Source organism: Sus scrofa, chromosome 2, assembly GCF_000003025.6.
Source record: "Sus scrofa isolate TJ Tabasco breed Duroc chromosome 2, Sscrofa11.1, whole genome shotgun sequence".
NCBI lineage: Eukaryota > Metazoa > Chordata > Mammalia > Artiodactyla > Suidae > Sus > Sus scrofa.
In genome coordinates this window covers 37,190,943-37,206,912 of record NC_010444.4, presented here as the reverse complement: position 1 = coordinate 37,206,912, position 15,970 = coordinate 37,190,943, and the positions used below count along the sequence as shown (strand labels likewise).

The window sequence follows — 15,970 nt, the reverse complement described above, 5'->3', positions numbered from 1 at the left end:
TGGGAAGACTTGATAGAAATAAAAATATCCTTAGAAATAGGAAGGACTTATTCACAGAGGCATAGTTACAACAATACCTTCCTTTAGTGAACCTTTGTTTAGCATCATTAGATATCAGCAAGAGGCAAGGGCTGTAAAGATAATCAAAACATGGTTTCCTAATATGAATACATTTGTAGGAAGACACAGAAATGCATAATAATTACAGCACAGTGATAGCCATGAGAGAATTGAGCACAGAGGGAAAAGCACCTACCTTTATGGCAATAAGCAAGTTTCACATTGCTTATTCTTGAGTGCCTCTTGAGAGAGAAGTAAAAGGTTGTTAGGTAACCAAGTTAAGTAAGAATATCCCAGGTAGAGAGAGCAAGTACAGAACACTGGCTAAGGGCATTGTGCATTTAGTTCTTTATGTAGGAAGAGTTCCTGGTGAAATTTGAACATTTATCGTAAAAAGATCATGAAGACGTAATGACAAAACCATTGAAGGAAGGAAGAGGGCATTATTTAATTTTTTGCTTTAGAAACCTCAGTCTCTTGGAAAATGGGCAGATAGTTTAGAAGAATGCAAAGGAGGCTGTTAAAGTTTTCCAGTAATAGATATTGAAAGTCATACCCAAGGCATTGGAGAAAGCAAAGGGAGGATACTAGGGATTAGAAAAAGACTTTTATGACAGAATTTATTGGACCTAGTGGATTGGCTATGGAGGATTAAATTTAAAAAGAGAGAGAGAAAGGATGACTAGGGGTGCCTAGGAAGAGATTTAGAATATAGGATTCAAATTCCTACATTTCACACATTTCATGTTATCTCTACACCAAACTTAGGTACCATGTCCAAAAATTTGTAAATATTTTTACTCCCTTTTGGATACTGATCATTTTATCATATGAGAGTCTACTTTTTTCAGTGAAAACGGGAATACCAAGGTTGCCATTATTGGTTTATCAGTCTTTAATTTTATATGCCTTCCGATCCCATATTTTTCTTTCCAGTATAAGAGCTCTGTGTAATTTATCTTTTGATATCACCTATTGTGGTGGTTTAATACTTATAAATACAATAGATATAATTATATAATTGCTATGTAACAAATAAGTTAGAATAAATATATTTACAGTGACTATGATGCTGCTATTAAAAAGCCAAGATAGTGTAATAGCTAAGTTTCTCAGATGTCCGTGAATTTGTGTAAAAATGGATCACTTTAGACCAAATGTTTATTCATTCCTTAAGCCTGTATTTATTTCAGTTCTATCATCATTTTGATTATTTATGTCTCAGACTACGTACCAAGTCCTGGGAATACAAAATTAGACCAATTCCATCTTACAAGATCATACTGCCAATATTATTGAATGTTGTCTACCTATCTGATGCCATATTTGATATTATGGGGCCACAGACAAGTTCAAAGTTTAGTATATCAAATGGACAGGTTAAGATACCATAGTTGAAGATCCCATTGTGGCTCAGCAGGTTAAGAACCCAACTAGTGTACATGAAGATGCGGGTTTGATACTTGGCCTCATGCAGTGGGTTAAGGATCCAGCATTGCCGTGAGCTGTGGTGTAGGTCTCAGACGCAGCTCATATCCTGCGTTGCTGTGGCTGTGGTGTAGGCTGTCAGTTGCAGCTCTGTTTTGACCCCTAGCTTGGGAACTTCCATATGCCACAGTGCAACCCTAAAAAGACAAAAAAAAAAAAAAAAAAAAAAGAGCGAGAGAGAGAGAGAAAGAAAAAAAGAGAGAGAGAAGAAATACCATAGGTGTAAATAAAAGGAAAAATTTCCTAAAAAAATAATACTCAAAAGAAGTATTTATTCTCCTTACATTTGAAACTTTATAGTGTATCTCGTTATTAGACTTTTCTTTTTCTTTGTCATGAATAAGATAATTATTAAATGTTATTTCAATAATATGTAAATAATATATTTGGTTTTTTACCATAATACAAATCTATGACATGTCTCTTGCTTTTTGCATTAAGAGACTGTTTAGTTGTTAATCTATTCTGAAGCTCTCCAAATCCAAAGTTTAGTAGTTTCTATAATTCTATATATAATAACTATTCCTTTGAGAATTTCTCTTTTTGAGAATCTTTTAAATAATAAAGTTCTAGAATTCTTGAGAACTTTTATTTCTCAATGAACAAGATTCTTGAAACTTGAAAGAAAATTGTAGTTCAAGAACAAAGATTTGAAATATCCAGTTTCTTTATGAATTTTCAAATAATTTTTTGATTAAGCCTACAGCAATAATATTTTACCTTAAAAATCATCAATTCTATCATTTTTAAATTTCAAGTGGAAGTAGACATGGTAAATAGTAAATTTTCTCAAATCAAATATCTTTATTCTTTTGGGGGGTGGGAATTTTGATATTATAAAGTCTTATAGTAATTTCTCTATTTTTTGGCCGAAAAAAAAAAAGAGGAGGTCCCGTTGTGGCTCAGTGGTTAACGAACCAAACTAGCATCCATGACGATTTGGGTTCGATCCCTGGCCTCACTCAATGAGTTAAGGATCTGGCGATGCAGCACTGCCATAAGCTGTGGTATAGGTCGCAGACACGGCTCAGATCCCGTGTTGCTGTGGTTCTGGCATAGGCTGGCAGCTACAGCTCCGATTGGACCCCTAATCTGGAAACCTCCATATGCCACCGGTGCAGCCCTAAAAGACACACACACACACACACACACAAAGAGCAAAAGCAGTTTTACTCATCCTGTGTGAGTGAACCTAAGGAAGTCATAAGTGTAAATTAACAAGGTGATACAATAAATAATATACATAATTTGCTTTCAAGTTTATAGTCATTTGAAGAGCAGTACAAGGGAAAACAACAAGGTAAAAATGTTTATTATCACTTAAAAAAATGAAATGTGGTACAAGGAGAAAGATTCCTATTTCATTAGAAAAGATTCAAAACTTTGAAAACTGAAGAATGGGAGGGTCAATAAAATTAATATTATGAGAAATATTATAAACCTCACTTGGAAATTGTTTTGGTTAAGTCTGTATTAAGTTTATGTTATATAAAATTTAAACCCTTTGTGTTGAGTTGCCTGTTTTTTTGAGCATGTGTGGGAATTACAATTTAATGTAAAGTGCTTTAATAGGTTTATATATGTAATGCAGTTAGAACCTAAAAGGACTCACATCTCTCTACATAGAAAACTGTGGAAGGACTTCACGGATTTGGTGAGCTGAGCTCTACGTGAATAAGGGGAAAAATTAACCTATTTTTTTAATGTTGTTTTTTATAAACCTGGTTTTCTGAGGTAGAGAAAAACCTAGTTCTCTGGTTCTTTGAGGGATTCCTTAAGAGAGAAGTCGCTTTAAAATCAACAGAAAAAAAAATTCGGTTATAAGGCATGAACATTGATGCCAAATAATGCTGTCACTTTTCCACTCTTTGTAAAGCAAGAGCTGAACTGTATATTTTATGGAACTTTATTACACAGTCATTCTTGATTCCTTGGTTTGCTGCCTGTCTTACAACCCCATAAGCATCCATCAGTGATCCACATTTGAAGGAAGGTGGACATTCATGTGTACAACGACGCTCACCTGTTGTGGTCCTCGTACTTTCTTCAGTTTTAGAGAGGAAGCAAAAGTTCCTGAGCAGATCGTGAATGTGATTTTGATTTAAGTTAATTACTAGAAGTCACACCACAGAATGATTTGCACTTTATTTTAAACTCTCTTTAACATTAAAAAGCTTTTCAAGTTACCTTATTATTTCACAAGTAAAACAGCTTGTACTCAGTTGGCTTCCTGTTTATATTTGTTATCTCTTTTAATCCTTACACCAGTTCTGTGGATAAGCATAATCCTGCATTTTATGATGTGGCAACCAAAGATTAGAAAATTTAGTAACTTTATCAAAATTACATGGCTAGAAAGCAGTGGAGCCAAAATTAGAATACAGGCTTGTCTGAATACAAAACCAAGACTCTCTGGACTGTATCATTCTTGCAACCTCTGATTCTATTTTTATTCTCTTTCATAGGGATTATTATGGAGAAAAAATTGGCATCTATTTTGTCTTTCTTGGATTTTACACAGAAATGCTATTTTTTGCAGCAATAGTTGGCTTAGTTTGTTTTATTTATGGCTTATTCTCAATGCATGATAACTTAAGCAGGTAAGTACAACTGAGTTGCCCAAATAGAAAAAGAAATCTTATGCTAACTGAAGCTGTTGTTATTATTTTTTTCTGGAATTTGTGTCAGAATGTTTCCTGTGGCAACAGATAATTGATACTTCTGAAAAAGACCTAAACAAAGCAGTTACCCCTCACTTGGTACTTCATGGAAAATCTGCTGGGTTTTTTTCACCTTTATTGAAATATAATTGACAAAATTGTAAGATATTTAAAGCATACATCATGATGATTAGATATACATATACATGTGAAAAAATTTCTCCCATCTGGTTAATTGGTGTATGCATCATCTTAACATATTTTTTTGGAAAATCTGTTTTATAATGATGGGCACTAAAGATCCCATTCCTCAAAGCATTTCACAATGATGGGAGGTAAAGATCCCATTCTGCAAAGCATGACTTGACCTGCATTGCTCCTTCTGCCATATGTGACAAGCAGTGTAAAGTTGTTCTGTTAAGAACAGCTTTGGACTTCTGCCCAAACATGTCACTTTTAAAATAACTTTGCTGGAGTTCCCACTGTGACTCAGAGTTAAGAACCCTTCTAGTATCTGTGAGGATGTGGGTTTTATCCCTGACCTCGCTCAGATGGTTAAAGGATCTGGCAATGCCAGGAGCTAAGGTCTAGGTCACAGACGCAGCTTGGATCTGGTGTAGCTGTTGCTGTGGCATAGGCCGGCAGCTGCAGCTCCAGTTCCACCCCTGGCCTTGGAGCTTCCATGTGCCATAAGCGTGGCCCTAGAAAAAAGAAAAAAGAATAAAATAACTTTGCTCTTCCTTCTGCAGCACTGAGATCTGTGACCCTGAGATTGGAGGTCAGATTATCATGTGCCCACTCTGTGATCTGATGTGTGACTATTGGAGACTCAATTCCACGTGTTTGGCTTCAAAGGTGTGTATGTATTGTGGTATGTTGAAAAGACTTGCAATTTCCCTCCTTTTGTATTGTGTTTGTTACTAAGCAGTTTTTCTGATGTTGTTGTTTTACAGTTCTCCCACTTATTTGACAATGAGTCAACAGTGTTCTTTGCAATATTCATGGGAATTTGGGGTAAGTAAATAGTCACACTAAAAACAACTTTCTCCATGTTCTGTTATATGGCCATTCATATAACATATACAGATGGCATTTCTTATAAACCCAAAGTGGTTTTACATCTTTGTGTCTTTGCTAGCTTCAGTACACTGATGGAGTCCACATCAGTGGTCTTTAGGTCTTGGCCTTTGGTCCAGAAAGGTCTCTTATTCATCTGCTCATTTCTCTAAAACACACTATGATTTTTTAAACTTTATATATATTCAGCCCACACTTAACACCATAATAAAAACAGTCTCAGTAAGTGCTTCATTCACAAGAACATAAGTATTTGGTGGCTGAAGGATATTGAGTCATGGATACAAATGAACAAAACTCAGAAAATGTTGAGCACTAATCAATCAGTGTTTGAGTTTACATTCCCTGTGTTGAATTCTAATTTCAGCTTCCATGTCCATTTAGTAAAAGTCTTCCATATAAAGTGGAATTCCCCTTAATTTTGGAAATGTCCCCACGTTTCCTCTTCTATATCATATGGGAAGTGAAAGTGTCATGAGGTTCCCACCATCTGTAGGAAATATTTTCTGTAAGAGTAACTCAGCAAGAGTAGGCCTAAAAACTTCTAAACCATGTCTCAAAATTTGGGGGAATTCTAGGAAAAGAGAGACCTTTTTCTTTCCAAGTTAACAAAAAGTCTTTAACAAACAAAAATATGTCCATTTAAAAACTGGGCAAGGGAGCAGCTTGGTCCAGGCAAATGAATGCCAAATTTCGTAGGGGGGAAGGGGTGTATGTGAGACAGAGGAATTTATGGGTTTCTGTCACTTCCGCTTGGATGCTGTGATCCAAAGGGAATGGCCCAGATTCAAAGGGAGAATAGGGGACACAGAAGAGTCTTACCAACAATTCTTGGGCAGCCTCCTCTGGTTAAGTTAGTATATGGACATCTCCCTGTCATATGGCTGCCTCTATCACATTTTGGAATCAGAAATGGATGATAGGTACAAAAATTACAACAAATGTAATAGTTTTCAGTTGTTTACATTGAGAGAGATTGTACACCAACACTAGCCTTATATTTCATAACAAATAGGGGAGCAACCAAACATGGAACACCCAGAAGCTGCAGTAACCCTGGGAGTGAAGATATCATTTCAATAGAGATTTTGTTTCCTTTGGATATATACATAAAAGTGGGATTGCTGGATCATATTGTAGCTCTATATTTAATTTTTGGAGGGACATGCATAGTTTTTTTCCATAACGGCTGCACCAATTTACATTTCCACCAACAGTACACAAGGGTTCCTTTTTTTCAGTTTTGTACTTTTGCAAATGAATATCCAGGTTTCCCAAGCCGTTTATAGAAGAAACCCTTCTTCCCTCATTGAGTATTCTTGGTTCCTTTGTCAAATGTTTGTTGACTATAGTAACTAATTATGGGGTTATTTCTGGGCTCTTGATTTGATTCAGAGGTTTGTGTGTTTGTTTTTATGCCCGTAACATACTATTTCATTACTATGGCTTTATAGTATAGTTCGAAATCAAAAGTATGATGCTTACTGCTTTGTTCTTCTTTCTCAAGTTTGCTTTGGCTATTTGGAGGCCTTGATGGCTCCATACAAATTTTAGGATTGTTTTCTCTATATCTGTGAAAAAAAGCTTTGGAACTTTGATAGGCATTGCATTGAATCTGGAGATTGCTTAGGTATGAACATTTTTATAATATTGGTTCCTCCAGTCCATGAACATGGACTCTCTCTCCATTTATTTGTGTCTTCTTCAATTTCTTTTATCAATATCTTGTACTGTACAGTGTACATATTTCTCACCTCCTTGGCTAAATTTATTCCTGGGTATTTTGTTCTTTTTGATACTATTGTAAATGACATTGTTTTCTTAATTTCTATTTATTTATTTATCTATTTATAGAGCCACACTTGTGGCATATGGAAGTTCCTGGGCTAGGGGTCAAATCAGAGCTATAGCTGCTGGCCCGTGCCACAGCCACAGCAACACCAGATCTGAGCCACGTCTGCGACCTACACCACAGCACACAGCAACGACAGATCCTTAACCCACTGAGAGGGGCCAGGGATCAAACCCTCATCTTCATGGATACTAGTTGGCTTCATTTCTGCTGAGCCACAGTAGGAACTCCTCTTAATTTCTCTTTCTGATAGTATGTGGGTAGAATATAGAAACACACTGATTTTTGTATATGTTAATTTTTATCCTGGAAGTTGACCGAATTTATTTATTAGTTCTAACAGTTTTTGTGTTTGGGGGTGTGTGTGTGTGTGTGTGTGTGTGTGTGTGTAGCCTTTAGAATGTTCTTTATAACCTAATTTTATATGCAAATGGAGACATTTTTACATCTTTCCTTTTTTCTTTCTAATTCATATGATTTTATTTCTTTTTCCTGATTAATTACTCTGGCTAGGACTTCCAGTACTCTATTGAGTAATAGTGGCAAGAAAAGCCATCCTTTTCTTTTCCCTGATCATAGCGGAAAAGCTTTTAGCTTTTCACCATTGAGTATGATGGTAGCTGTGGACTTGTCAGGTATGGCCCTTATTATATTGAAGTACTTCCATCTCTACCCATATTGTTGAGAGTTTTTATCATCATGATGCTGAATTCTGTCAAATTTTTTCCTACATCTGTTGAGATGATCATCTTTTTATCATTTATTTTGTTAATATGGTATACCACATTGATTAATTTGTGGATATTGAACTGTCCCTGTATTGCTGGAGTCAATACCATTTGATCATGGTGTATGATTTTTTTGATGTTTTGCTGAATTTGATTTGCTGCTGTTTTGTTCAGGTTCTTTACATCTGTGTTCATCAGGTATATTTTTCTTTACATGAAGTGTCTTTATCAGACATTGATGTCAAGGTAATGTCGGCCTCATAAAAAGTTTGGAAGTTTTCTTTTCTAGTTTTTGGAAGAGTTTGAGGATTTATTCTTCTTTTCATTTGATAGAAGTTGCCGGTGAAACTATCTGGTCTGGATTTCAGTTTGTGGAGGAGTTTTTGTCTGATTTGATTTGATTCAATATCCTTACTGAAAATTGATTTTTTATTTCTTCATAATTCAGTCTTGGTAGGTTGTATGTTTCTAGGAATTTATCCAGTTCTTCTAGGTACCCACTGTGTTGGCATATAATTGTTCATTGCAGCTTTTTTTTTTTTTTTTTTTTTTTTTCCATTTCTTGGGCCACTCCCGTGGCATGTGGAGGTTCCCAGGCTAGGGGTCAAATCACCTACACCACAGCTCATGGCAACGCCGGATCGTTAACTCACTGAGCAAGGGCAGGGATCCAACCTGCAACCTCATGGTTCTTAGTCGGATTCGTTAACCACTGCGTCACAACGGGAACTCCCATTGCAGCGTCTTTTGATCCTTTGTATTTCTGTGCTATCAGTTGTCATATGCCCTCTTTAATTTCTAATTTTATTCATTTCAGCCTTATCTTTTTTTCATGGTAATTCTGGCTAAAAGTCTTTCTATTTCGTTTATCTTTTCAAAATAAATAAAAGTTTCATTGATATTTTATATCATCTTTTTAGTCTCTATTTTATTTACTTCCACTTTGGTAATTGTTATTTCCTTCCTTCTACTGCCTTTGGCTTAGGTTTTTCTTTTTCTAGTACCTTGAGATCTAAAGTTAGGTTGTTTATTTGTGCTTTTTTTTGGTTCTTAATGTGGGCATTTATCTCTATGAACCTCCCTCTTAGAACTGCTTCTGCATCCCATAAGCTTTGGTGTATTGTATTTCCAGTATCGTTTATCACAAGGTATTTTTTTATTTCTTTTAGACCCATTGTTTGTTTGGTAGCATGTCCTTATAATGTCCACATATTTGTGAATTTTCCAGTTTTCATTTTTCTTGTAATTCTAGTTTCATACCTTTTGGTCATAAAAAAATGCTTGATATAACTTCGAACTTTTCAAACTTATTAAGACTTGTTTTGTGGTGCTCGCATATGATATTCCCTGAGAATGTTCCATGTGCACTTAGAAGAATGTGTATTCTGCTATTTTGGATGGAATGTGCTGTCAGTGCCAGTTAAGTCCCTTTGCTCTAACATGTAGTTTAAGTCCAGTCATTCGTTATCAGTTTTCTGTTAGGATGATCTATCCATTATTGAAAATGGGGTATTGAAGTACTATTATTATATTACTGACTGCTTCTGTCTTCAGATCTGTTAGCATTTATATATTTAGGTGTTCCTCTATTGGATTCATAAATATTTCTAATGTTATATCTTCTTGTTTGATGGATCTCTTTGTCTTTATACAAGGACATTCTTTTTACCTTACTGTGATCTTTGTATTAAAGTCTATTTTGTCTGATATAAGTATAGCTAGTCTTGCTTTCTTTTGGTTTCTGTTTGCATGGAATATCTTTTTCCATCCCTTCACTTTTAGTTTATTTTGTGTCCTTACAGCTGAAGTGAGTTTCTTGTAGGCAGCACATGGTTGGGTCTTGGGGTTCTTTTGCTTTTTTTTGTTTTGTTTTGTTTTTGGTTTTTGGTTTTTTAATCAGCCACTTTGTGACTTTTGATTGGAGAATTTGGTTAAATACATTAAAGTAATTACTGATAGGTATAGACTTACTATTGGTATTTTGTTAATTGTTTTATAATTCCTTTGTTCCTTTCTTCTGCTCTTGTTCTCTTCCTTTGGGGAAGAGGATTTTCTGTAATGGTATACTTAGGTCCCTTTACCTTAGGTCCCTTTGTTGATAAGATTTTTTTTCTCTGGGGTTACGAGGCTTACATAAAACATCTATAACATTTTGAAGACTAACTTGAAATGTATATTAAAGCTCTATGTTTTTAGTCTCCCTTCCATGCTTTATTTTTTTGTTTGTTTGTTTGGTTTTGTTTTGTTTTGTTCTGTTTTTGTCTTTTTAGGGCCACACCTGTGGCATATGTAAGTTCCCAGGCTAGGGGTTGAATCAGAGCTGCCACTGCTGGCCTATACCACAACCACAGCAATGCAGGATACTTAACCCACTGAGTGGATTCAGGAATCAAACCCACGTCCACATGGGTACTAGTCAGATTCATTACCACTGAACCACAATGGGAACTCCACGTTTTATGTTTTCGATGTCACAGTTTATATCTTCTTAGCTTGTCTATTCTTTAACCAATTACTTGTTATACAGTTTTATTGTAGGTAGTTATTTTTATTGCTTTTGTCTTTTAACCTTTATAATATATTTATGAGTGTTTTACCTGCAACCATTATAACATTAGAATATTCTGAATTTAACTATACATTTACCTTTACCAATGAAATTTATACTTTGATATATTTTCATTTCTGTTTAAAGGGGTCCCTTTAACCTTTCTTAAAAAGCCATCCTTATTGTGATAACTCTTTCAGCTTTTGCTTATCTGGAAAACTTTCCAGGTAGAGTATTCTTGGTCCTCAGGTGTTTTTTGTTTTTTGTATTTTGTTTTTTTTTCAGTGCTTTGACTATATGCTACTCCCTTAAGGTGTGCAATGCTTTTGCAGAAAATTCTGCTGATAGTCTTATGTGGGTTCCCTTGTTTGTAAAGATTTTGTTTTTGTTTTCTCTGACTGCTTGTAAGATTTTTCCCTTTGTCTTTACCTTTTGACATTTTGATTACAATGTGTCTCAACATGGTTCTCTTTTTTTTTTTCTTCACTTTTTTTTTTTTGTAATTCAGTGGCTTTCCTAGGTCTGATATTTGTGGGGTTTTTTTCTCCCCATGTTAGAGATGTTTTTAGCCATTATATCTTTGAATAAGTTTTCTGTCTCTCTCTCCATCTCTTCTCCTTCTGGAATCCCTATAATGCAAATGTTGGTCTGTTTGATATTGTCCTATAACTCCCTCAAGCTAACCTCACTTTTTTTCACTTATTTTTCATTTTCATTTAATTCATTTTTGCCTCCCTGCCTGGATGAATTTTAATTCCTTTTCCCCTGTTTGGAGTTTGCTGATTCTTTCTTTACTTGAACTAATATGCTGTTGAACTTACCTATTGAATTTTATAATGCAATTATTGTATTCTTCAGCTCTATAATTTCTGTTTAATACTTTCTTACATTTAACATCTCTTTGTTCAGAAACTTAGTTTGTTCATGCATTGTTTCCTGGACCTTTGTATCTTTATGACCATTATTTTGAACTCTTTATCAGGTAAATCACTTATCTCCATTTCATGAAGATCTTTTTTTGAGGTTTGTCTTGTTTTATTTGGAACATATTCCTCTGTTTCTTCACTTAGCTTGCCTTTCTGTGTTGATTTTTGTGCATTAGATAAAACCATGACCTCTCCCAGCCTTGAAAGTGTGGCCTGTGATTGTCCAAGCTGCCTTCTTTATTCTTAGTGGCTCCCAATATTTGGGAGTTGTGCCAAGACCTATTGGTATCTCAAATGAGAAGATCTCCTTCAGCACCCAGATTCAGACTGTTTGCAAGCTGAATTATCAGGCAGCTGCTTTTAAAGTATGCAAGTAGATTTCTTTCAGGGAAAGATTGGACCATGGGTATTTGTGTCTGCCGCCCTGGAGAGATAGCCAGTTAGGAACTATTTGTTTTCTATGGCAATCAAAACAGTATGGTACTGGCATAAAGATAGACCCACAAACCAGTGAAACAGAATGGAGTCCAGAAATAAATCCACCCATATATGGTTGACTAATCTTCGACAAGCTTCCAAAAAAAAAAAAAAACGCAATGCAGAAAGGATACTCTTCAACAAATGGTGCTGAGAAAACTGGATATTGACATGCAAAAGAATGAACTTGGATCCTTATCTTTGTTGACTGAAAAAGAAAAAAAACACAATCTAGAAAATGAGAATTATGTATTTTGTTTGTATGTTTGCTTTTTAGGGCTGCATCTATGGCATATGGAAACTTCCAAGCTAGGGCTCAAATCAGAGCTGCAGCTGCTGGCCTACACCACAGCCACTGCAATGTGGGATCTAAGCTGCATCTGTGACCAACACCACTGCTCACAGCAACGCCAGATCCCCAACCCACTGAGCCAGAGATTGAACCCACATTCTCATGGATACTAGTCAGATTAATTTCCACTGCACCACAGTGGGAACTCTGAGAGAATTATGTTGTATTTGGTGGACTTTCTGAGGACTTCAAGCCCATGAGGTAGCCTCTCATACTATATATTATATCGTATGTTATACATATAGAGAGAGACAGACAGAGCAGGAGAGAGAGACATACTGCACTGTGAAATGGGTTCTTATGTTTTCCTTAAATTTCCATAAGCGTGAGCAAGTGGTACAGTTGCTTGAATGATTTCAATAAAAAACAAGCAAACAAAATCTAGGTAAAAGTCAAGTTAGTAAAAAGTCAAGTTCAAATATTACTTCAAATTATCTGAATGAAGAGAGAGAATAATGTTCCTGAAAAATTTTTTCTTGTATGGACTGTTGTCCAAGAAATCAATTTGTATTTATGTATATATGAGTTATTTTCAGTACTACTAAGTAGTATTATGCAACATTAATACTTTTATATTTATCATCAAACATTATAGTGACAGAAGAACCATCATGCAACCAAAATGCTTTTTAAAATAAAGAAAACCCAGTTATTTTTTTGTATTCATTTATTTCTCCATCTCTTTATTATATTTGTTCTTATACATTTCTTTCTCATAGTCACATTATTTTTGGAGTTTTGGAAACAGCGACAAGCCAGACTAGAATATGAGTGGGACCTGGTGGACTTTGAAGAGGAGCAGCAGCAGCTTCAGCTGAGACCTGAATTTGAAGCTATGTGTACACACAGGAAAATGAATCCAGTGACTAAGGTAGATGAGGGGAGCAGTATGGGCAGCATATTTCAACAGACGCACTGCTGTAGGGGGCCTCATAAATAATGACGTGTATTTTAATTAGCCTTTAAAGTAGTCTCTAACATATAAGTCATATAAACCTTTTTACTTGCTTCTAATATACATTTCAAATACATGTAAAAGTAGATAGAAGAATATAGTGAGACCCAGGATGGAGCCATCACCCCGCTTCAATTATTATTAATTCATGGACAGTCTTTTTTTTATTTATACACCTGTCCCTCCCTGCCACTAGATTATTTTGAAGCAAATCCAAGTCATCATATCATGAACTATATCATTTGAATACTAAGTGAAATAAAATGAAATAGAAAATAGTGTGTATGCTGTGGGCTTTGTGTGTGTTTGTGTGTGTGTGTGTTTATACATATATGGAAATGATACTAAGTTAATATGCAAAAGTTAAAATTGTATCATATTATTGTATTAAGATAGAGGGCTTATGAATGATTGCTTTATCAGGCCAAAGTTTATTCACCTAGTCCATTCTAATTATAATGGGAAGATCATTGCACTGGGGTCTGGGAAGGGAAGTCTAGGCTTTGGGATAATTGGAAACTGGCTGTATGTTGTTGACTGAGTTATTTGGCTTCTTGGTACCTCATTTTTTTCTTTTCTTTTATTTTTTTTTTGGTTTTTTAGGGCTGCACCTGTGGCATATGGAAGTTCTGAGGCTAGGGATGGAATAGGAGCTGCAGCTGCTGGCCTACACCACAGCCATAGCAATGCAGGATCTGAGCTGCATCTGCAACCTACACCACAGCTACACCAGATCCTTAACCCACTGAATGAGGCCAGGAATCAAACCCACATCCTCAGTGATACTAGTCGGACTCATTTCCACAACAGGAACTCCACCTAATTTTTTTTTCCCATGTGAAATTGAAAGGTACTTGGCAGACTTTTGGCTGCATATTCTTTTAGAGTCCCTACCTTTCCACAATCTATAATCACCATGGTACCTGATGCTATTAAAGAGAGAATAGAATATGTCTCTAAAATCTCTTCAGCAGAATGTCCTGTTCTGTTCAGAATACTATTCTTGTGTATAATACTCACAATTCCTTTCACAGTTTAGGCATTAATTAAACATTTATTCAATTTCATTGAATACTACAAAAGTTCAGTGAGTGAATGAAAAGAAAAAACCACCTCAGAAAATATATTCACAACCTGGGTGGCAACTTGCAGTTAATTGAAATACATTAAAAGAGATCATAATAATGACATTACATGTATCTATTCATACCTCATGGGATAAAAATGAAAATAAAAGCAGGTCTTTTGGCTTTGCAAAAAACTGTTGGGCTAAAAACAAGATGTACTGAATGTTTACCTTTGAAACCAGTTGAAAAACACTATGTATTGATTCACTGTGAATCATCTACTTCCCTTAGCTTTAACGGTTTTGAAAATGAGAGGATTTCTTTTTTCTTTTTTTCTTTCTTTTATACTTTGTAGACATGTTTCTTCAGTGGCTAAGCACAACCAGAACTTTTACATTTGAGTCTATTGGGAGCACACACAGGCATGCATGAGCACACACACATTGGATATACACATGCATAACCAATCAGATGTATGCACACACATCCTGGGATTCTGTAGAGTTCTTGGGCAACCAACTCTACCTGCTAAGTTCTGTTTGCATTCTGTCCTTTCTGAAAATCCCTGGGCTACGAAGATGTAAAATCTTAACTGTTAAATAGAATTACATGATTTAGATTTCCACTGACAGATATTTTTTACTGTGTGACAGTACTTGAGGGGTAAGATCTAACTGCCTCTTGATATAGCTAAAAATATCAGCTAATGTAGTTAATATATTCCCTCAATGACTTAAAAAACTGTTATGGTGGAAAAGTCTGGGCCTCTGAACTCTGTAGAAGAAGACAGTTAATCCTACGTGTATAAAGAAGGTACCCTATGTAATATCATGCAGAGCACTTACAGAGCACTGCAGTTCAATTCAATTCAATTTAACTCAATTAGAATAAACTTTTAATGCCATTAAGCCATGTCCACTTCAGCAGAAGCTTAGGCTTTGACTTTGTTTTCCTGTCTGCCTGGACCTGAATACCATTCTAATTCAACACTCAGGAAATCATGTGGATTATTTATATCTCATATCATTTGTAAATTATCTCATCTAAGAGCCCTAAGGACTCGTTACTAGAATGTAGCTTTCCATGAGCTGTAGTGAACCCATTGGGGAGGTTTCTACCTCAGCTGGGCTTTGTGAACTGTTTAGAGTCTCAACTTTGAGGGCAGATTTTGAATTGTGTTGTGATTTCTTCAAAATTACAGGAGATGGAACCTTATTTGCCTCTGTGTAACAGTATCCCATGGTACTTTTTATCGGGAGCCACGGTGACATTATGGGTGAGCATTCTTTAAAAACCGTTATCATTTATTTGACATAAGTTCATATTGAAATTATCTCAACAGTTTCATCTACAATGATTCTTGAGTCCCTCTCTTCCCTCCCCCTCCATAGTATGTTTTATCTTGAATGGAATTTTTATATAAAATAAACTATAATTTACATGGGTGTCCTGTAGTTGAACCTTGAAAAAATAGTTAGGGGGAGAGAGAGGTGCTTTATCTTAAAGCCTGTCCCTCACTCTCTCCCTTCTCTTTGTTAACTTGGTGATAACTTGAAACCAGAACAAGATTACAAACAATTGGATTGCAGAGTATATGGTTATTTTTTTAATTATTAATTTATCTCTATCTCCATTTAAAATAGAATATAAAGAGGTAATGAACAGTATGAGAAACTGCTTAAAAATATTCTGGAGTGTGGTTCCAGAAAGATCACTGTTACTTATTTCTAGTACTCATTCGATTTGATTCAGTTCCTCAACTTTCAGAATAAAATCTTCC

General features: G+C 35.5%; 1 protein-coding gene across 3 annotated transcripts in view; it reads left to right on the top strand.

The window, feature by feature from the left end:
* Positions 1-15,970, top strand: part of ANO5 (anoctamin 5) — an 84,803-nt gene that overhangs the window by 49,292 nt on the left and 19,541 nt on the right. For all 3 annotated transcript variants that reach the window (XM_005661072.3, XM_021083250.1, XM_013994479.2), the window contains 5 exons: positions 4,014-4,148; positions 4,958-5,063; positions 5,162-5,222; positions 12,888-13,039; positions 15,392-15,466. In XM_005661072.3, the coding sequence (XP_005661129.3) occupies positions 4,014-4,148; positions 4,958-5,063; positions 5,162-5,222; positions 12,888-13,039; positions 15,392-15,466 (529 nt within the window). The remainder of the gene's footprint in view (positions 1-4,013; positions 4,149-4,957; positions 5,064-5,161; positions 5,223-12,887; positions 13,040-15,391; positions 15,467-15,970) is intronic.